The sequence below is a fragment of the Pongo pygmaeus genome, chromosome 7 (genome assembly GCF_028885625.2).
Source record: "Pongo pygmaeus isolate AG05252 chromosome 7, NHGRI_mPonPyg2-v2.0_pri, whole genome shotgun sequence".
In the NCBI taxonomy this organism is placed as follows: Eukaryota; Metazoa; Chordata; class Mammalia; order Primates; family Hominidae; genus Pongo; species Pongo pygmaeus.
The window spans coordinates 114,664,716-114,686,609 of NC_072380.2; the positions used below are offsets into that span (position 1 = coordinate 114,664,716).

At 36.7% G+C, this 21,894-nt stretch overlaps 1 protein-coding gene across 4 annotated transcripts in view; it reads right to left on the reverse strand.

Annotated features, from left to right (window-relative positions):
• Positions 1–4,646: 4,646 nt before the first annotated feature.
• RRM2B (ribonucleotide reductase regulatory TP53 inducible subunit M2B) overlaps positions 4,647–21,894 on the reverse strand; it is a 36,168-nt gene continuing 18,920 nt past the window's right edge. For all 4 annotated transcript variants that reach the window (XM_063669007.1, XM_063669010.1, XM_063669008.1 and 1 more), the window contains exons 6-9: positions 18,902–19,035; positions 14,188–14,292; positions 12,933–13,046; positions 4,647–8,430 (exon numbers count right to left, since the gene is read on the reverse strand). In XM_063669007.1, the coding sequence (XP_063525077.1) occupies positions 8,278–8,430; positions 12,933–13,046; positions 14,188–14,292; positions 18,902–19,035 (506 nt within the window). In that variant the 3' untranslated portion in view covers positions 4,647–8,277. The remainder of the gene's footprint in view (positions 8,431–12,932; positions 13,047–14,187; positions 14,293–18,901; positions 19,036–21,894) is intronic.

Genomic DNA, 21,894 nt, shown 5'->3' on the forward strand with positions numbered 1-21,894 from the left:
AAATTACTTTACTTTAAAAAAAAAACTATTCAAGATCAGGTGTGGTGGCTCACACCTGTAACTGCAGCACTTTGGGAGGCCGAGGTGGGCAGATCACTTGAGGTCAGGAGTTCGAGACCAGCCTGGCCAACATGGTGAAACCCTGTCTCTATGTGTCTCTACTATAAATACAAAAATTAGCCAGGCATGGTGGCATGTGCCTGTAATCCCAGCTACTTGGGAGGCTGAGGCAGGAGAATCACTTGGACCTGGGAAGCAGAGAGCCGGGATCAGTGAGCCGAGATCACACCACCGCACTCCAGACTGGACGAAAGAGCAAGACTCCATCTCAAAAAAAAACAAACAAACAAAAAAACTTTTCAAAGAAGATTTTCCAAACGTAATTAGCAAACAAGTATCAACTGCCCTTGCAGTCCTGATGTCTTCAAACATTATTGCCATTCCAGTCATGAAGTGATGCTCAAACACAATTCTCAGCAAGCCATGACGTATGACCTTGAGATGGACAAATGAAGCTCTAAATTGACAACTGCCAATGGAGTGTGTTATGGAGGGTGTGTAGGTCAAAGGGATCGTATCCCACCAAAAATCGTCTTGACTTCCACCAGCTAACAATAGAAATTTCGGTGCACGCAGTGAAAAGATGATGCTATTTAAACCATGATGCCTGGGTTGGGGTCATGCCTCTACCCCTTACTAGTTGTGTGACTTTGGACAAGGAACTTAACTTCTCTGAGCTTCAAGTGCCAAATATCATTGTTATCATAATAATAATGATATTATTATGACAGCAATTTCTCATAAAATTGGTGAGCCAATGAAATGATTGCAATGGTATGACTGCAAAATCACCTTGTAAACTCTAAAGTATGCATAAATATTTATTAATTTCCTGAGAAATAAATCTTCCAAGATACAGTGAAGCTTACATTTTTACTGTCAGAACTTAGACATTATCATTATTGATGAGAGACTATAAAGAACATGGCCTTTGACCATTACTCAGACAATTGAGTAGGCGACTGGAGAATGCTTCTCACCCCTTCTTTCTATGATGTGTAAACATGCTAAGCTGGAGAAATGATCAGAGAACAGGAGATGTGGTGTGAGAGTTGGCATAGGATGCAGAAAGCCTAGATGCACAATGAGTGCTATCCTGCCATAGACACATCACCTAGCAAGGTCCCATAAAACCAGGACAACTGTTTCCTTCACATGGTGGATCTTCACTGCACCTCAACTCAGCCAGTATTAACTTAACAAGTCAGTACCACCCCCAGCTATCTACAGTCGCCTCACCATAGTCCTGATAGTGCTGTACATGGCCCCATTCCTGACCCAGCCTCACTTGTCTATCCCTCCCAAATGCTGGCCCCGAGCCTTTGGTAACCCCTGCTCCAAAATCAGTCAGTTGGTGCCTTCCTCTGCCGGCCTTATGTTACCTGAAACAGGGCATTGCCCTGGGCACTCTTCCCATGTTGCCTTCGGAAAGAAAGCTTTTATTTTCTCACACCCCATGGACCTCTCAGGTACGTGGGTAAAGTTGCGCTGGGGTCCTCTTTGATCCCCACTGACACCTCCAGACCATGGACACCGCATTATTTTGTTACAACCCTGCTCTTTTAAGACTCACAACTCAGCTATACCTCCCTCTCCTGCTCCTCATCTTGTCCTGACAGTACCTCTCTTTCACTGAAGACTTAAACACTTGGCTCTCAGGATCCACCCAAGATGCAAAACCCTGGACTGTCAGCTCCCTGATGTTCTCATCACCAGTGAGCCCACCCGCTTCCCCAGCATCAAACCCCAGCCTCCTTCTCCCACACTTACTATGTTCTGAATCACCAATTCTAGCACCTCACTCTGACCACAATCTCCTCCCTTTCCAGAGCACTTGTTCACCTACTCCCCCCACCACAGTTCTTAGACTTAATCAAGACCCCCAAGTCCTCTCACTCATCTACTTTCTCCCAATCCATGAGCCTCTTCTCTTCACATCTCTCTATCCAGCTAAGATTCCAGAGTCCATCGTATTACTAGTAGTGGCATTCCTATCAACAGCCTTAACTCTGTTCCTCATCTGCATTTTACCATACATACATACATTTTACCCTACACAGAAAAATCCAGGAAAATCCCGTTGTGAATGCCACAATCCAGTTCTTACATATTTGTACCCTAGCAGCAAATGCTGCTAGAGAAAAACCATACACTAAGGCAAACTGAATCCACTATGAACTCCATCCTCCACAATTGCTTCTTCACACCTCCCCTCGCTGCCCCTACCACCACTTCCCAAGGAGGTGACCTCATCTTCTCTTTCACAGAGAAATTAAGTCAACAAACGTTTACAGTGTTACTTCACTAAACTACAGACATACCCCATCACCATCCATCCACCTTCCCTAGCTTCCCTCCTGCTACAATAGAGGAAGTGTCTGAGGTCAAGCCCTCCACCTGTGCTTTCCATCATCCCACCTTCTCAGGAGGCTTACGTTACCTTCTCACACCCCTTTTCTTACCTTTGCCAAGATTGTCTTAATGAATTCTTATCTCAAGATTTTTTCTCGGTTGGGCACGGTGGCTCACGCCTGTAACCCAGCACTTTAGGAGGCCGAGTTGGGCGGATCATGATGTCAAGAGATAAGAGACCATCCTGACCAACATGGTGAAACCCCGTCTCTACTAAAAATACAAAAATTCGCTGGGCGTGGTGGCGTACGCCTGTAGTCCCAGCTACTCGGGAGGCTGAGGCAGGAGAATCGCTTGAATCCGGGAGGTGGAGGTTGCAGTGAGCCGAGATCGCGCCACTGCACTCCAGCCTGGCAATTGAGTGAGACTCTGTCTCAAAAAAAAAAGAATTTTTCTCAATCCCAACTCTTATTTTGGGGGTTTACAATCAGTCTGCTTTTTCAGCCTGCAAGGTACTTAATTTTTTGAGTCTGATTTCCTTTTGGTTTTTCTTACAAACTCACTAATTCTTTCCTGAGCTCATCTCTTTCTTGTAATTCTTTGAGGAAAGTACCCATAATTTCCAACACTCTTTGTGACACGTCTTCTATATGTCCTCCAGATCCATTTTCCACCCTACACCTGGAGGCTGATCTGTAAGGATGGCATCAAGCTCCCTTGCCGTCTTGCTCCTAGTTGGTTTTGGCTAATGGGGAGCCACTGAAGGAGATAGGAGGGAAGAGGAATAAGGCGGGAGTATTTATTTTCTGGCTCTTTCTCAACAAAGTTGCCTTAGGCTTGCTGTCTCACTCTAAATGAAGATCACATCTTATTCATAATTCTCTCCCTCTGGTTTAACTGCTCCCTCAAGCTTAACTCCTTGAGGAGTTAAGCAGGGGTGGTAACAGCCCTGTAATTAATTGGTAGCCCCAGGTACTACACTATTTCCTATGGTTTCCTGTCCGTAACTTTCTTTTATTTATTTATTTATTTATTTATTTATTTATTTTTCTTTTATTATTATTATTATTATTATACTTTAGGTTTTAAAATTGTCCTTTTGCCAAACTTTTGAATTACCCTAACTTGAATTGCCATCTGTTTCTTGCTGAGCCCGATACTCACATAAATACTCTGATTATTTCCACTTACTTTTTTTTTTTTTCTTCCAGGGATCAATTTCTGTTTTAACTAGAATCCCTTTGGTTGAAAATCAAGAAACCTAATTTGACCTACCTTAGGCCAAAAGTGGCATTTATTACCTTGAAAATGAAACTATGCAAAGAATACAGTTGGACCTCAGAGGAGTTTAGAACTAGGACTCTCTCTAGCTTTGTCTTTAGAATAAAAGTGCTTCTCTTTCTTCAGTTTCAACTAGGAAAACCCTAGGTAAGGACCTGGCCCAGTCTGGATCACATGCTTAAGCCTGTGCCCAGACACATTCAGTGCATACTAGCGTACTGGCAGCCCTGGGAGAACCGCATGGTGGGAATGAGAGCAGCAGTCCCCAGAATTAAATAGCTATTAGTCCCAGATATTTTCAATCACTCCCTGATTGTAATGACTCCACAGCAGAAATCACACATAGGAATTTATATCTACTGTTAACTTCTTAGGTTCTAGATTTGGGGCTCTTATATTGTCAAATTTTTCTACTAACTCTGAGAGTATGTCTATGTGTACAAAGTCCATGAAGTAAAATATATGATCACCTCTTTGGGAAACGGGGGTAGAGGTAGAGAGAGGAGGTGTGAAAAAGCAATTGTGCACAATGGAGGTCAAGTTTACCAGGAAATCGTAGTAGGATTACCAGATAGTGCTGAGATAGGGTAATCATGAATTCGTAGAGAATCCAATTGCCTTGTTGTATGACTTCTTCTCTAGCAGCATTTGGCTGCTGGGGTGCAAATACTGGAAAAACTAAGTTGTTTCATTCAAAACAGACTTGGGGATTTTTCTAAATTTTTCTATGTATGGTAAAAAGCAGATAAGGGACAGAGTTGAGGGTACTAGTACGAGTGCTACTGCTAGTAATATGATGTTTGTGGAATCTCAGCTGGAAACAAAGACATGAAGAGAAGCTTATGGATTGAGAGAAAGACAGGTGAGAGAACTGGGGGTCTCATTTAATGTAAAAACTATGGTTGGGGCAATAGTTGAACAAACAAGTATGTATTTATCTGCAGACACAAATAGTAAGTATATACATTCCTTTATTAGGGTAGCCCTTGCACTTATAAAGAAACCTTCCTCAAAAAGGAAATGTACAAAATGATGAAGCTACAATAGTTTATTTCCACATACTAAGCCAAAAAATAAGAAAACAACTAATTTATTTGAAAAAAACAAACAAACAAACAAATTCTGTACATGCAGGGTTGGCTTGATTGACCATAATGTATTTCAGCAAAAAAAATTTAGATACACCACACATAATAAAGCTTTCTATGTACACAGTAAATAGTAAATAACTTTGCTAAATGACCAGACATTTGAAAAAATGAAAACACAGTTGTAAAACAAAGTACATAGAATATTGTGACCTTATTTAACTGTACAAAAAGCAATCATTCTCTCCAGCCTTCCATTTTCACTTACATTTTCTTTAACAGGATGAAGCCCCAAATTGAAGGGATTAAATCCTTTCTTCCTAATGCCTCAGGAATATCAGATTCTCTTTCAAATCTTTAACTTTTTACAAAGGAGCAGAGCACTTAAAGGGAAATGGTGAGAAACAAAGAGATTTCAATTCTGTGCCACTCATCCAGATTCTGCTGGGGAAGATTTCCCAAGTCCACTATCAATTCACTCAACTTGGTTTAAAAACACAATACTTGATTGTAGGATTAATTTGGCTTTTATTTAGCCCATCTGCAGCTTTATCATTAAAAATCAGCTCCTGACATTAGCCCTTAGCTCAATATCTACAAATGAAATCTGGGAATTCTGTGAGAGTGATGTTAGCACATTTAAATATAAAACGCAAAATGATTAATTTTTAAATATGCAAACTGCTACATTTTCTCAATAATCAATTCATGCACAAATAAAAAATGGCAATAGAAAAAGCAGAAAAATAGGGATGTTTCTAAATGAGACAATGAGACAATTATAAAAATTTCATATATTAATATCAGGACAAGGCTGGGGCCAGCTTAGTTGTAAGAAAAACTATTATTGTATATAATTGGACAGCAAAACCCAGTCCTGTCTAAAAGCAATGGATCAAACTGTCTTCTCAAGTCCTTCCTGGCCATATTTCTATGTGCTACAATGAAACATTTTTAATAAATGCAATCTATCATAGAACTACAAGTTTTTATATTCCTAATGAACTTAACTTTATTATAGCAATGATTTAAATACATGTGCTGTAAAAAAGAGAAAACAGTTGTAAACACACTCTTAATTTTTTTCTTTACCTGCAAGATAATATTTTTAAAAGATTACACAACTTCTTGATTCTTTAAGAACTAAGAACCAAAGTATTGAACATAATAAATAAATGTGCAACCTGGAGGCCTGGAAAAAGAGAGGATACCAAATAACAAACCAGTGCATTAAAAATCCAGTATGTCAGTATTAAGACTTCTTCATCCAAATCCAGTTAGGTTTATTGCTATTATAAATAAGCTTCATATTAAGGCATCTGTCATTAACTATGAAAAAGATTTGGATTCAAAACAAAGGAATATACACTGTACAACTTTTTTTCTTTCATTCTGATGTCATTACAGATATTATCAGTTTTAAATGTTAAGTTTTTGTATGGCAATATATAAATATCTTTAAACATATTACCTGAATACAGTTCAAATGTTTCTCTATATTTTGATACTTTTAAAGTATATTCAATTAATGAGGAAATAGACAAAAGCAAATCAACATAGATGGTAAAGGACTAAATCTGAGACATTACAACCTCTAAAAAAAAAAATACTGTACAGACAGTGACGATGAGCAGATCTTGGCCAAGTCATTTAACTTCCCTGAGCCTCATTCTTTCCATCTGTAATATTTCAGTAACAGTTGCTCTGTCAAGCTGTTTTGAGATCAAATGAGATGATGTAAAAACACTTGGCAAACTGTGAAGCAATGCAAAAATTAATGGTATTATCATAGGCCAAAAGATCTCAAGTTTCTGACAGTCTCTCTAACAAATAAAGTTATGGCCTGCTCCTTTTGCATTCACTTGAGAACTCCCAGTTTTGATTAGACTGTTATGGAAAGAATGGAGCCAAAATTTATGCAAAGAGAAAATCTCTAAGTTTTAGCATCCAGAATTGTATAAAGTACAGTTTGTTGGGAATGGGAAACAACTGCTTGAAGGGGTATACAGAATACCAAATAATAATGTATTAAAAATTCAGTATTTCAGTATTAAGACTTCTTCATCCAAAGACAGGTCCAACTCTAACTAGGCTCAGGCTACCTCTTGATACTTACTAAAAATAAATGGGGCAGACTTCTCAAAAACCTTGGTTCCCGGCCTTTCATCAGACTCTTCTAGAGAAATCTCCTTTTCCCTCACCATTGGCTATCATGTAGCACAGTCACATTAAAAGAACTATCTCTTATAACAGCTCAAGAGTTTTAAAACCATAAAGAAACACAGCCTAAGTCAATTGCTGGTACACTATTCAGGCTGGTATAAATTTGAAATGATTCAATAATCCCTACCATGTTCTCCCTTTCTCAGTCCATAAGCCCTTCCTCTATGTATAAATGGTTCTTGGCCAGCTTTTTCCAATCTTTGTTCTGAGGAACACTAGCTGGGTGAGATGTTAACAGGTAAAAAACGTCTGTGTTAAGTATGTTGGGAATACGCAGGGCGAGATAAATTTATGTACCACTGAACTGCTCAGTCTTTGATGTACTGACTGTACTTGCTGAAGAAGAATGAAGTGTTCAGCATTTCCCAAACTCATCTGACCACAGAATCCCCTTTTTCCCCCAACAAAATATCTAGAGGAGCTAATAGCTCTTAGAATATTCTTTGGAAAATGCTATTCTAGCCTGATTCTAAACATTCCCGGGCTAAATCTGGCAATAGTTATGTTTTTAATTTCTGAAGAAGAATAATTTTTCTTACAAGGTCAACTACCATGATAACCTCCTGGTTTCCACTCCATAAGTAGGCTTCCCAAAGCAACTAACAACTAAATTTTCTTTACTACATACTAAGGAATTCAAAGAACTTATTCTTGCGTGAATGAGAATTATGTTCTTTTTAAGGAGATACTTATATTCTTCCCCTAAGCATTAAAAATACAAAGATCTAATTCTAGATCCTAGGACCTAGAATCACAATTACTTTAAGGAAATGAGAGTATTTTATTACAACATCATTGCAATTAATATTATCAATGAATGATAATTAGTAGTGGTGCTAACAGTAGTAGTGTTGGTTACGCATTTATTTTTGCATCCTAATCCTGATATCCACTCTATGAATTTAGGACCTACTATTACTCCCATTTTAAAGATAAGTACACTGAGGTTTACCAAGATTAACTGACTTGCCAAGGGTCACACACTGGAGTAAGGGCAGAACCTTAAACTCATGTCTGACCCCTCACCCCATGCTCTTAACCACATAATGCCATCTTTTATTTCAGTGACAAGACAAAAGCGTTTAGGTCACACTCTTGTTGTTAAACAGGAAAATTATATAAATGCAAATTCTTTGGAATAGGTTTTGGATTTCCTTTTGAGCAAACCCCCAGTCCTTTAAAGGATATACTTAAAATTTTTTTTTTTAAGCAGAGGAAAATAGACTACTATTTACCAATGACAAGTTTATAGAGTTTTAAAACGAGAGGTTTTTTAAAAATCTGCATCCAAGGTGAAGACGTTATCTGTGGTTTCTGCCATAACTGCAAAACGCTGATACTCCGAAACTCGTTTCTCAAAGAAATTTGTTTTTCCTTCTAAAGAAATGTTTTCCATAAAATCAAAAGGATTTTCTGCCTGAAAAACCTAAAAAGGAAATAAATATTATTAGACATTCTGAAGAGATCAAATTACATCCCACAATAAGAGCAAAGATGACCAAAACAGAGGTCAGGTTTCTCAAAACCTGTCTAGTCAGCTACAAGATCACACCATTCCCCTAAGACCCTGGAGGCACTCAAGGCTGACAAATTTTAAGATGACCCAAGATCAACCACTAATCTCCTCAAGAAACTGTACTAGCATCTCTGGTATTCTAATAAATAGAAAAAAAAAACACACAACTATTTCAGGAATTGAAATATTTAATACTAACCAATTGAAAATGTTCTCACAGCTTGAGATATCCAACACACCATGAGCATTTTTCATAGGTATTACTATTAGTCACACATACATGATACTATAAAATGTTAAATTAGCAACAATCTACTGTGGTTCTAAATATGTTTCTTAGTTTATAAGAGAACAGATAATCAACAAATTGTCATTAAGGGAACATGATCAGGGAAGACAGAATAAATGTTATCCATAGTGACTAGACGTCTCCAAACAAAAAGGGGGACTATGCTAACAAGAAGCTTTTTTACTGCTTCAGAATTCAAGAAGCAAGGCCGAGCATGGTGGCTCATGCCTGTAATCTCAGCACTTTGGGAGGCCGAGGTAGGTGGGATCACCTGAAGTCAGGAGTTTGAGACCAGCCTGACCAACATGGTGAAACCCCATCTCTACTAAAAACACAAAAATTAGCTGGGTGTGGTAGCAGGTGCCTGTAATCCAAGCTACTCAGGAGGCTGAGGCAGGAGAATTGCTTGAACCTGAGAGGAAGAGGTTGCAGTGAGCCCAGATCACGCCACTGCACTGTAGCCTGGGCAACAGAGTAAGACTCCATCTCAAAAAAAAAAAAAAAAAAGAATTCAAGAAGCAGACTTGGAGATACAGCTTGATGGAAACTGTGGGATATTTCAGTGATTCACAAGGAGTAATGAAAGAGGGTTTCTCAATTTAGGAGTATCCCAGCAAAAAATATGAACACCACAGATAAACATATATTCAAGTAACCCAATTTTAAATATGGGCAGAGTGTCTAAATAGACAAACTGATACTTCTTTAAAGAAGATATACAAAATGAAAAGATGCTCAGCATCATTATCCATTAGAGACATGCAAATCAAGATCACAATGAGATACCACTTCACACCTACTCAGATGGCTATAATTTTTTAAAAAACAGGTAATAAGTGTTGGTGAGGATATGGAGACACTGGAACCCTCATACAGGGTGGGAATATAAAATTGTGCAGCTGCTTTAGAAAACAGTCTGGTAGTTCTTCTAATGATTAAAAATGGAGTTACCATATGATCCAGCAATTTCACTCCTAGGTGTATACTTAAGAGATATGAAAACATGTCCACACAAAAATCTGTACATGAACGTTCATAGTAGCATTATTCACAATAGCTCAAAAGAGGAAACAACTTAAATGCCCATCAAATGGATAAATAAAATTTGGTATATCCATACAGTGGAATATTATTTGGTCATATAAAGGAATAAAGCACTGATACATGCTACAACATGAACGCACCATGAAAACATCATACTAAGGAAAGAACCACAAAAGGCCACATATTATATGATTCCATTTGTATGAAATAGAATATGCAGAATAGGCAAATCTACAGACACAGAATAAGCAAATCTACAGACACAACAATTAGATTAGTAGTTGCCTAAGGCAAGGTGGGTAAGGGGAGGAAAGAGGAGTGACTGACTGCTAATAGGGACAGAGTTTCTTTTTGGGGTGATAAAAATGTTCTAAAATCGGTTGTTATGATGGTTGTACAACTCTGAGACTACACTAAAAACTATTGAATTGTACATTTTAAATGGATGAATTGCATGCTATGTGATTTATATCTTTAAATAAAGCTTTAAATATTTATGTATCTTTTTTCCAAAAACTCATATGCTGTGTGTGGCTGAGTGAAATTCTATGAAATTCTCCATCAGAAATTGTGTGTAAAAAGTGAGGGAATATTGGAGCTGTAATACACAGCAAGATACAGTGAGAGGGCACTGAACCAATAGCCATAGACTCACTAGATTTTAGAACTGAAGACTTCAAAAAATTAGATCTAAGTCATTCATGGCATGGACAAAGTAACCAAGACCAAACTAAATTAAGTGGCTTGTTTTTGGTGGGTTTTTTTTTTTTTTTTTTTTTTTTTTTTGAGATAGAGTTTCTGTCTTTTTGCCCAGGCTGGAGTGCAATGGCACAATTTCGGCTCACTGCAACCTCTGCCTCCTGGGTTCAAGAGATTCTCTTGCCTCAGCCTCCCGAGTAGCTAGGATTATAGGTACCCACCACCATGCCCAGCTAATTGTTGTATTTTTAGTAGAGACGGGGTTTCACCATGTTGGCCAGGCTGGTCTTGAACTCCTGACCTCAGGTGATCCACCTGCCTCAGCTTCCCAAAATGTTGAGATTACAGGCATGAGCCACTGTGCCCAGCCTTATTATTATTTTTATTTGTAGAGACAGGGTCTTGTTATATTGCTGAAACTAGTGTGGAACTCCCGGGGTCAAGCAATCCTCCTGCCTTGGCCTCTGAAGTGCTGGGATTATAGGAGTCAGCCACAACACCCAACTCCTACAAGTTTTGATACATAGTAATCATATTGTCATTTACTTTATATTTTCAATTAATTTTTATTTTCATTTTAAATCTTATTTTAAAGGAGATATATGTATATGCAGAGAGAGAGAGAAAGAGAGAGAAAGGGTCTCACTCTGTTGCTCAGGCTGAAGTGCCGTGGCACAATCTCAGCTTACTGCAACCTCTGCCTCCCGGGCTCAAGTGATCCTCCCAGCTCAGCCTCCCGAGTAACTGGGACTACAGGCATGCCACTAGGCCTGGCTAATATTTTGTAGAAATAGGATTTCGCCATGTTGCCTAGGCTGGTCTCAAACTCCTAGACTCAAGTGATTCTTCCACCTCAGCCTCCCAAAGTTCTGGGATTACAGGTGTGAGCCACCATGCCTGGCCTAAAGGATATATTTTTTAATCTCTAAGTAGATTAAGCTTTTTGGCAATTTTTAAATCAATTTCTATTTTTATTGCATTAAAAATCTAAGGCCTCTATAATTTTTGCTTTTTAGAATTTACTCAGATATTTTGAAGCCTGTGGAAAAACAAAGTTTTACATTGTGTTTAGATCTTCTTCTGCAGGAGGTGGCATGTTTTACATACCCACAGTTAGCAAGTTCCCAAAAGGAAAATTAGACCCAAGGGTCAGCAGTTTTCTAATAAGCAGCAGAACATGAACATGTGGATGTGAGGATATGGTAATGGGTTAAGAATAGCGAATTCACTGTAAGGCTTAAATAAGCAAATTCATTTTCTAATAACAAAAATATTGGTAAAAATTATGAACACAATTTCTTTTAATATACATAGTTTGTAAGTTTAAGAGATTATATTAATATAGTTATAATCTTGATTTCTCATTAATTAGTAAACACAGAGAGGATCTTGCAACTTAAACGTTAAAATGTAGTTTATCTTACCAAAAAAACCTACGCCCCACCTGACTCTTTCATTAAGTACCTGGGTGGTTATCAGAATATAATTCTGCTATATCTGCTAATACAACATTAGCAAGATAGGTAATGATTACCACAGCATCATAAATTTCATAAGGATTCTCATTAAAGACAATTTAAACTTACATTTTCATGACAAGAAATCAAAATCTGTAATTTCTAATTACCATGGTATAGTACATAGTGAATTTCTGTGTTTCACTTAAGTACAAAGTGACCATCTAGTGTGAGTTTATTATGTGTCTAATATTATTTTAAGTGCTTTAAGTGTATCAACTCATCAACAATTCTTTGTAGTAAATATTATTACTATCTCTATTTTATAGATGAGGAAATTGAGATAGTTAAGCAACTTGCCAAAGGTCACACAGCTAGAAAGTGGTAGAACAAGGATTCAAACCCAGATAGTGTGGCTGCAGGCTCCATGTCTTAAATAATGGGAAAACAGCACGTGATGAAATTCAGGTACGTTATCTCCGGTAAATGACAAAAATAACTTGAATAACTCTGTTCAAAGAGTTATATTATGACAGTTAATGTCTTCCTAATAACTATTCCCTATTTAAAAGTATTAACTCCCAAACCACAATATAGACACATGGCGATTTATGAGGGTGAATATATATATGCATATTAAACCTAACTCCTTGAAAATAATCCTATTAAATAATACAGCTGCAATTATTGCAAAATAATTTATTGAGCTTATTAGTTCTAATATTTTACCAGCCTCCTACTTCAGTTATTAATTTTAAATTTCAAAGGATTTTGCAAAACCTTGTTCATACGAAACAAGTCTCTGTCATGGACATTTAAAAAATAGAATAGTATGTTACAAATGCTTTCAGTAAAATATATTTTAGGGTCCTTGCTTTCCTATAATATTTTAACTAGTAGTAACACATTTTTAAACACATTACCTTTGAGAATCCAAGTTCCACAAGTAATCTGTCAGCTACAAACTCGATGTACTGTTTCATCAAAATGCAATTCATTCCAATGAGGCCAACTGGCAAGGCTTCTGTTAAAAACTCCTGGGATGAAAACAAAAACAGAATAAAGTACAAACAAAACTATCAATATGTATTTTCCAAATAGAAAGAGGACATTTGTTTTATTTCTAAGACTGATTTTGTCCAAGGAAAGTATATTAGGATAAATTCTTTCAATGTGGCAAATGATGTCCATATGTTTAAAAACATTTGGGGTACTACTATTCACATTTTTTCATGTTCTCGAAGAGCCAAAATAAATGGAAACGAACTACCAAATTACTGGATTTCTTGAAGTAGCAGATATAAGACTCGGATTCGTATGCTTTCTCAATAGAAAAAAAAGATACTTTGTTCTAAAATATCTGGAAAAAGATTCAAAGATGATCATCATGAAGAACATGACTATGGAAGAGAGCTGGGAAAGAAAGAAAAACTCAAAAAAGAAAATGAGAAAAAAGATTTGGGGGTTGGGAGATAAAGTGAGCTCCAACCATACTGAAAGACTATACAGTGGTAAAGTGTTAATAGAGGAAAAATAAAAATATATTAACCACTTGGATTTAGTTCTCAAAATGATTAAAGATACCAAAGTGCCTGTTATGCCTTTTTCCTCTTTCAATATACAAACTATGCCTGTTAAACTACTCATTGTTAACAAAAGTAATTTTAGAATGATAAAAACACATCCTAAGTAGAGCATCTAGCTCTTTCTAGTAAGAAATCCATACATACTCTAACTTAATTGTTACTTTTCATTAACTTACTTATTCATTCTATAAAAATTTGTGTATGCTTCAAGCTAGGTACCTTGCTACGTTACAAAAAATACAAAACAAATAAAAAGTCATCACTGTTCTCCAGTCACTAAAAATGTAAAAATACAAAGCTACTATAATTAGCTGATCATGGCATAAAATTTGACAGAGATCAATAAGACAGAAAAATAGCCCTGAAACAGGTTTTGGTATACATAAAACCTTAATATAAAGACTGACTTCCTAAAGCAAATTGTAAACTGACATAATAATTGTAATATATCGTGTATTGGTATTGTCAGGCTGACCAGAATAAAATTGCTGGTATTTTTATTGACCTACAAAATTTCGTATGAGTCAATATAATAGTGGTACAAACATCAGAGAAAGAGAGATGCGCTAATTACACAAACGTCCTGGTTTACCTGCTCAATTTTGACAGCATCAACAATGATCTCCCTGACCCTTTCTTCTGAAGGCTTATTTACTAAGTATTGGAACATCAGGCAAGCAAAGTCACAGTGAAGTCCCTAAAAGGGAAGAAAAATGTCATTGTCAAATAACTTTTAATCAGCTATTTGCACACGGTGATGGGTCAAGCATTGTATAAAGTGGTTCTAGGAATATAATACAGAACTGGAAAATGGAAGAGGGGTTAATAGGACTAGGAACTTCCTTCAAATCTCATTAAATGCCAATACAATAACCTATAATAAAAATTTTCAATGCCAGCAAATCTTAGTTCATCAACATTATAGAAAAATTAATTTATGAACAAACAAAATCTGCAAATAAAAGCATTTTGGAAAGGAAAATAAAGCAAGAAAGCCTCAAATGAAAATTCATTAATTTTTAAATTTCAAAATTAAGGAATGATTGAAAAATAATGAGTAGTATTTAAATAACAGATGAAACTCAGATTTCAAAAATACAACATTTATAATTAAATAAGAAAGGCTCAAGATAAAAATGAATTCAGTTCTAATGAAAATGGAAACTGAGGTGGGGCTCGGTGGCTCATGCCTGTAATCTCAGTACTTTGGGAGGTCAAGGTGGGCAGACTGCTTGAGTCCAGGAGTTCAAGACCAGCCTGGGCAACATGGCAAAACCCAATCTCTACAAAAAAAAAACCAAAAAACCAATAAATAAATAAATAGAAGTAAATAAAAAATACCAATAAATAAATAAGAAAATGGAAACTGAACAATGATGAATATCACCTGAAGCCATACAAAGCAGATATGATCTTACAGATAACTCAACCAAAAATGAAAATAAACTTGTGAAATACCCGAGTATGGTTATACAAATGCAACAGAATCTTAAGTAATTGGAGAATAGGTGAAGGAGAGTCAATCTACAATAATCAGGACTCCAAAACACAGAATAGATAGTATAGAGCTAAATATTAAAAAAAAGAAAATTTCAAAAATTCAACATGAAAAAAGAGAGAGGTCGGATATAGAAAGATGGAATTCCCAGGCCGGGCATGGTGGCTCATGTCTGTAATACAGCACTTTGGGAGGCCAAGGTGGACAGATTCCTTGAGTTCAGGAATTTGAGACCAGCCTGGGCAACCTGGCAAAACCCCATCTCTACAAAAAATACAAAAATTAGTCAGGCATGGTGGTGCACGCCTGTAGTCCCAGCTACTCAGGAGGCTGAAGCAGGAAGATTGCTTGAACCTGGGAGGTCAAGGCTGCAGTTAGCTGAGATCACGCCACTTCACTCCAGCCTGGGTGACAGTGAGACTGTTTCAAAAAAAAAAGGGAAGAAAGAAGAAATTACCATCAAGGCTGAAAGATGTTAAAGTGTTGATGAAAACTGACAGGTAACTTATTACAGAAAGCAATACCAATCAAAATCCCAATGGAATTGGTGTGTGTTTGTAATTTATTTTAAAAGGCTTTAGAGCAGAAAAGAAAGGAAAGTACACTTGGAAGAGTCCCAAGCGGGCACAGAGGTCAAGTACCTAAATGGGATTGTTTTTAATTCAAAAGTTAATCTGGAAGGCTGGGCACGGGGGCTCATGCCTGTAATCCCAGCACTTTGGGAGGCCAAGGTGGGAAATCACTTGAGCCTAGGAGTTCCAGACCAGCCTGGGCAACACAGTGAGACCCTGTGTCTACAAAAATTTTTTAATTAACTGGATGTGGTGGTACATGCATGTAGTTCCAGCTACTTAAGGAGGCTGAGGTGGGAGGACTGCTTGAGCCCAGAAGGTCAAAGCTACAGTGAGCCAGGATCATTACCACTTGCACTCAGCCTGGGTGACAGAGAGAGACCCTGTCTCAAGAAAAAAAAAGAATAGAATAAACGGACAGAATCTTGTAAGAACACTTTCAAAAGAAAAGTTTCGATATTTATCCTACAAATTATTGAAATATATGAAACTATAATAATTAAAATGGTTTGTTATAGAATAAAATCTGATAGGTCAATAAGGAAGAAAAAATAGCCATGAAACTGATTTTAGTCTAATAAAACCTTAATAGATAATAAAGAAGACAGCGCAAGTCAATGAAGAAAGGATGGATTACTTAACAAGGCAAATTGGAAAAACTTCCCAAGAGTGTTTAAAATAAAATTAAATTCTAACGTATTCTTTATTATATTTATGCTAAATCCTACTTTACAAATTCCAATTGCATTACAGAGTTAAAGGTTAAAAAACCAAGAAAAAAATATGTGTAATTAATTTATCTCTGGAAGTGGATTACATAAAATTTAAGGTTTTGTATGTTAAAAGAACAAAAATTAAAAAGCAAAGGATAAATTGGGAAAATGTGAAATAAATATAAGCAAATTTATATTTTATATTATATTTGTGCTATAAATATAACATATGCTATAAACGTGTACTTGTTGAAAGGACCCAATCAGTCACTGTACACTGGGAATAAACCAATGAACAAGCAAGCATGACCCCTTCCTTTAAGGATAATAGACTACTGAAGAAATAACCTTAAAATAGTGAGAGCACTCAGAGTTAAATAAGAAAAATGTTAATATTGCACCAGTAATAAAGGCAAAAGATAAAAGTAGGCAACTACAGAAAAAATACAGATGACTAATATCATTATGAAAAAAGTGTTTAAGTAATAATTAAACAATGCAAATAAAACCAATAATGAGATACGAATTACCCCTATCAAATTTGCCAAACATTTAGCAAATTAATCTAAATTCTGGTGAGAGTATGGTAGAAAATGTCCATACATTGCTAGGTGGGGCTGAAAATTGTTATAAAGTTACTGGAAAAAAAAATCTGCAAGTAAGTATGTATGAATGCTTTATAACTTAGTAATTCTACTTTTTGTGATCAAGCTTAGGAAAATAATATAAAGGGAGGACAAAGCTTATATATATGTAAAGGTATTCATTTTACACTACAGTAAAACAAAAAACCTGGAAATAATCTAAATTTCTAAATATAAAAGTCAAATAAATGATTCATTCATTAGATTATATATCTAACAAAACTACTATTTTCAAAAGGTGCTTAATGCCACAGAAAAATGATTGCAGAATTTTGCCAAGTGGAAAAAGAACATCTCAACTCCTAAATATATTAATGATTAAAATATGTTTATATATCTAAATAGAATTAAATGTAGAAAAAAGTCTATAAAGAAATAGTTCAACAAAACAGTAAATGTAGTTCTCTCTGTGTTGAGATTAATTTTTTATTCTCTCAGTTCTCTATAACAATCCTATATGACATTTCTAATAAAAGTTATTAAAAATTTAAAGACATGAAAAAGCAAAAAGTAATTATATGAAGCATTTTATGGTATTTTAAAAAATACTTTCACATACACTATTTCATTGCATTCTAACAAAATGGTTAAGTTTTATAGTTGAAGAAACCAAGGTTCAGAGAAGTTAAGGATTAGTGTAGGCAATAAATGTTAACTGAATGGCTATAATAGCCAAAACATTGAGAACAGAAAGATAAATAAAACAAAGTCCCTGCACTAAGGAGCTTAAAGTCTAGCAGAAGAGGGAAAGAAGAAGTACAATACATGCTATGGACTCCAAGACATGGACAGGTTCAGGTTTCAAATGGATACATAAAGAAAAGAGTGGCCAATTTCACCTAATTGATCAGGAAAGTTTTGAGATGTCTCTTACGAGAAGGTAATCCAAAAAGGTTTAAAAATAATAATAATAAAGGGGGTGGTAAGGAAGATGGAAACGGTATAGCAGGCAGAGGGAGACCAGGCTTAGTTACTGATCGGATGTGGCTGAAAAAGAAGAAGCAATCTAAAATGATTCCTAAATTTAAATTAGATGATTGGAAAAGAAGGATAGAGATACTCAATGAAATACGAAAAACAGAAGGAACAACAAATTTTTGGAGAAAGATGATGAGTTTGATTTCTGAAATAACAGGTTTGAGATACCTGGGGGAACTTAAAGGAGAAAATGTCTAACATGCACTAGCATACATGGGTTTGGCACTTAGGAAAGAATATCTGGGACAAAGGGTAGGTTTTGGGAGTTATGAGCATTTAGATGGTAGCTGATTCCATTACAGTAAACAAGATCAGCCAGGAGGGCATATACAGTGAAGGAGCAAGGCCAGCGCGGGAACCTAGGAGGACACTGATATTAAGAATGACCAGGAGACTGAGGAGAAACGGTAAGAGACACAGGAGGAAAATGCAGTGTCTTAAAAGCAAGACGACGTGACTTCCTATTTTAATTACCAGGACACTTGTGTCACCACAGCATTTTTCAGGAGAAAGAAAAATAAATGGGCTGGGTACAGTGATTCATGCCTGTAATCCCAGCACTTTGGGAGGCTGAGGCAGGCAGATCGCTTGAGGCCAGGAGTTCAAGACCAGTCTGGGCAACATGGTGAAGCCCTGTCTCTAAAAAAATAAAAAATACCAAAATTAGGCCAGGTGTAGTGGTATATGCCTGTAGTCCCAGCAACAATGGAGGCTGAGATGGGAGGACTGCTTGAGCCCAGGGAAGTCGAGGCTGCAGCGAGCCATGATCATGCCACTGTACGCCAGCCTGGGTGACAGAGTGAGATCCTGTCTCAAAAAAAAAAAAAAAAAAAAGAAAAGAAAAATAGATGAACATCAAATATGAATACATATATAACTAGAAAAACATTCCATTCCTTACTTCATCTCTGCTGATGAGTTCATTGGAAAAAGTGAGTCCTGGCATAAGACCTCTCTTCTTTAGCCAGAATATAGCAGCAAAAGATCCTGAGAAGAAAACTCCTTCTACAGCAGCAAAGGCCACCACTCTTTCCCCTGGGAGACATAAAATCGTTTCAATTTTTGAAATATACTGCAAACATTTGCATATATATATATATATAACAATAAATACCACAACTGTTTGCAAAGAAACAAAATACACAAGTTAGTGCCATGGCCAAAGATCTCCATAGGAGAAAATACACCACCTCTACCTACTGGAGCAGAAAGGTATGCCTCCTTCAAATCCTCTGTCAGACGATGGACTTCTATAGGTCTTGGTGTCTGGACAAAGAAGGACCTTCCATACTCAAAACAAGAGGTGATTTACGTGTGCACCACACATGACTGTGAGTGCAGGTACATGCACATGTGTGCAGTATGTATACATATGTGTGTGTGTACTGGACTGGAGAGTAGAAGGTAGACTTTATGACAAGTGTCTTCCTCTGAAAGGAGGAGAGGTTGCTTAAGTTTATATTTTTAGAAACCTATGGTATCTTACAGAACATCTGCAAACATTTCAAAAACCATTGGCGTGTATCTGCAATTTTAAAAAATAGATAAACCCAACTGAGGATAATAAATATATCTATTAGATAAAATGTCCCCATAACATAAGCAAAAATACTGTTTTCTGCTAAATACAAAAGAGCCAATTTTAAAGATTACTCATTGTTAGGCAAGGACTTTGTAGAAATCCATCTCCTATTAATAAATTGTCTACAGTGGCATCATATCTGTAACATTACGCAGGATGATCAGAGCTCTAACCCAAAAGGTCATTCACAAGGTGCTTATGTCACCACACTGCATATGCCTGAGAGAAGTACTTATATATGTCTAAGGAGAAAGGTTTGGTCTATAAGACTGTGAGATACAGGCAGCTGAGTGCTTGAGTGCACTACAAACCTTTTTCATAGGTGACATCACGGTTTATACCTCAGTACATGTCACAGGACAACATACAAAGTCACTTAATAAACAAGTCCTGAACTGACTCAATGGAAACTATGTAAGTACTAGATGAGAGAAGACATTAAAATCCATTCTAGGCCAAGTGCTGCAGTGGCTTACATCTGTAATACCAGCACTTTGGTAGACCGAGGAAGGAGGACCACTTGAATGCAGGAGTTAGAGACCAGCCTGGGCAACATAGCAAAACCCCATCTCTACAAAAAATTTAAAAATTAGCTGGGTGTGGTGGTGCACGCCTGTAGTCACAGCTACCCGGGAGGTTGATGTGGGAGGAATGCTTGAGCCCAGGAGGTCAAGGCTGCAGTGCGCTATGATCACACCACTGCATTCCAGCTGGGCCACAGAGTGAGCCCATCTCAAAAATCATCATCATCATCACTATTCTTAAGATGAGGCTTGTCATTAGTTTAACATATAACTTACTGTATCTTTTATCTTACTATTAAGATAACTTATTGATACATTTTTAATTGACATTAAGATAACATCATAAGGATAATTATCTGTCAGGGAAGTAGACTATAATTAAATACAAACGTGAATAAAAGAAAAATTGATATTTTAATTTTTATTAGAGACAGTGTGGGGTCTTGCTCTTGTCACCCAGGCTGTAGTGCAATGGTGCATTAATAATTCAAACAGTCTCAAACTCCTGGGCTCAAACAATGCTCCCACCTCAGCCTCTGACGTAGCTGGGACTACAGGCGTGCATCACCATGCCTGGCTAATTTTTTTTATTTCTTTAGAGCTAAGGTCTCTCTACGTTGCCCTGACTGGTATGAACTTCTGGCTCAAGCCATCCTCTCATCTCAGCCTCACAAGTAGCTGGGATTATAGGCATAAGCCACTGTGCCTAGTGGAAAATTGGTATTGTAACCATGCTATACATTAATGTGAATACTAAAGAATGAAAATCATAACATAGTTATAGAAGGCTATTCTTTTTTGGAGAAGATTAAAGGATTATAAGTGGTATATTTTACAATTTTTTGAGAACATATGTGAAATAAAAAGAGGGTTCCGGAACATTTCTCCTAAAAACTATAGTGAATGTAAAGGCCTCATGATTCATTTTAGAGAGGGGAAAGTCGGATACATTTTTAAGATACAGCTGACCTCTATGATGGCAATGTACTAAGATTGTGTAGCTAATATTTTTTGAGGCTTGAAATGAAATTTCATTACCTATATTAAGTTTTAATCTGTATATTTGTTTTAAAGTTCTTTAAAGATATTTTAAAAATTAAACAGGATGTCTCAATTTTTAAAAATCTATGCAGATATATAATTAGGAAAACTTTTGCTCTATAGGAATTGAATCTCCTTATAACATAAACTTCCAAACTAATAATTTTTAAAGAAATATTCTTAGTTTCTCTTTAGCTAAAAATAAAGGCTTGTAAGAGTCTGGATATAAGGAAAGTATAGTTGCTACGCTGGATCTTAGTGCAAAAGGCACTAAGAAGGTCACCAAAAATGTTAGGCAAAACCCTAAGCCAGATGAAAGAGCTGCCCTTTTCAACTTAGAGCTACTAACGGTGCAGGTAGCCCAATCAGTTCATGAAACAGCACTTCCTCAGCTGGTTAAAGGAAAGTAGCAGTGTGCAGCAAAGCAAGGCAATATTTCCATGTTACTGTCTTTTAGCTCCACTCCCAAAAAAGAGAGCCACCAATGCACTCTTCACTCTTTCCTCTTTCCCTGTTCCACCCTACACCCATTCAACTCCCCTCCACAGTTTTAGAACATGTTCTTTCCTCTGAGACCCTAAATTAGAACCTGAAATGGAGTTTCCCTTGAGATTAAGCAATATGGAGAATCTAGCTGGAGTCCTCATGTAGTTACATGGTGACTGCCAGCCTTCTCTGTTTTCTCTATTTCTAGGTTGTCCTTCTTGGGTAGTTCATGAAATACATGCTTTCTGTGGGCCTGCTCAT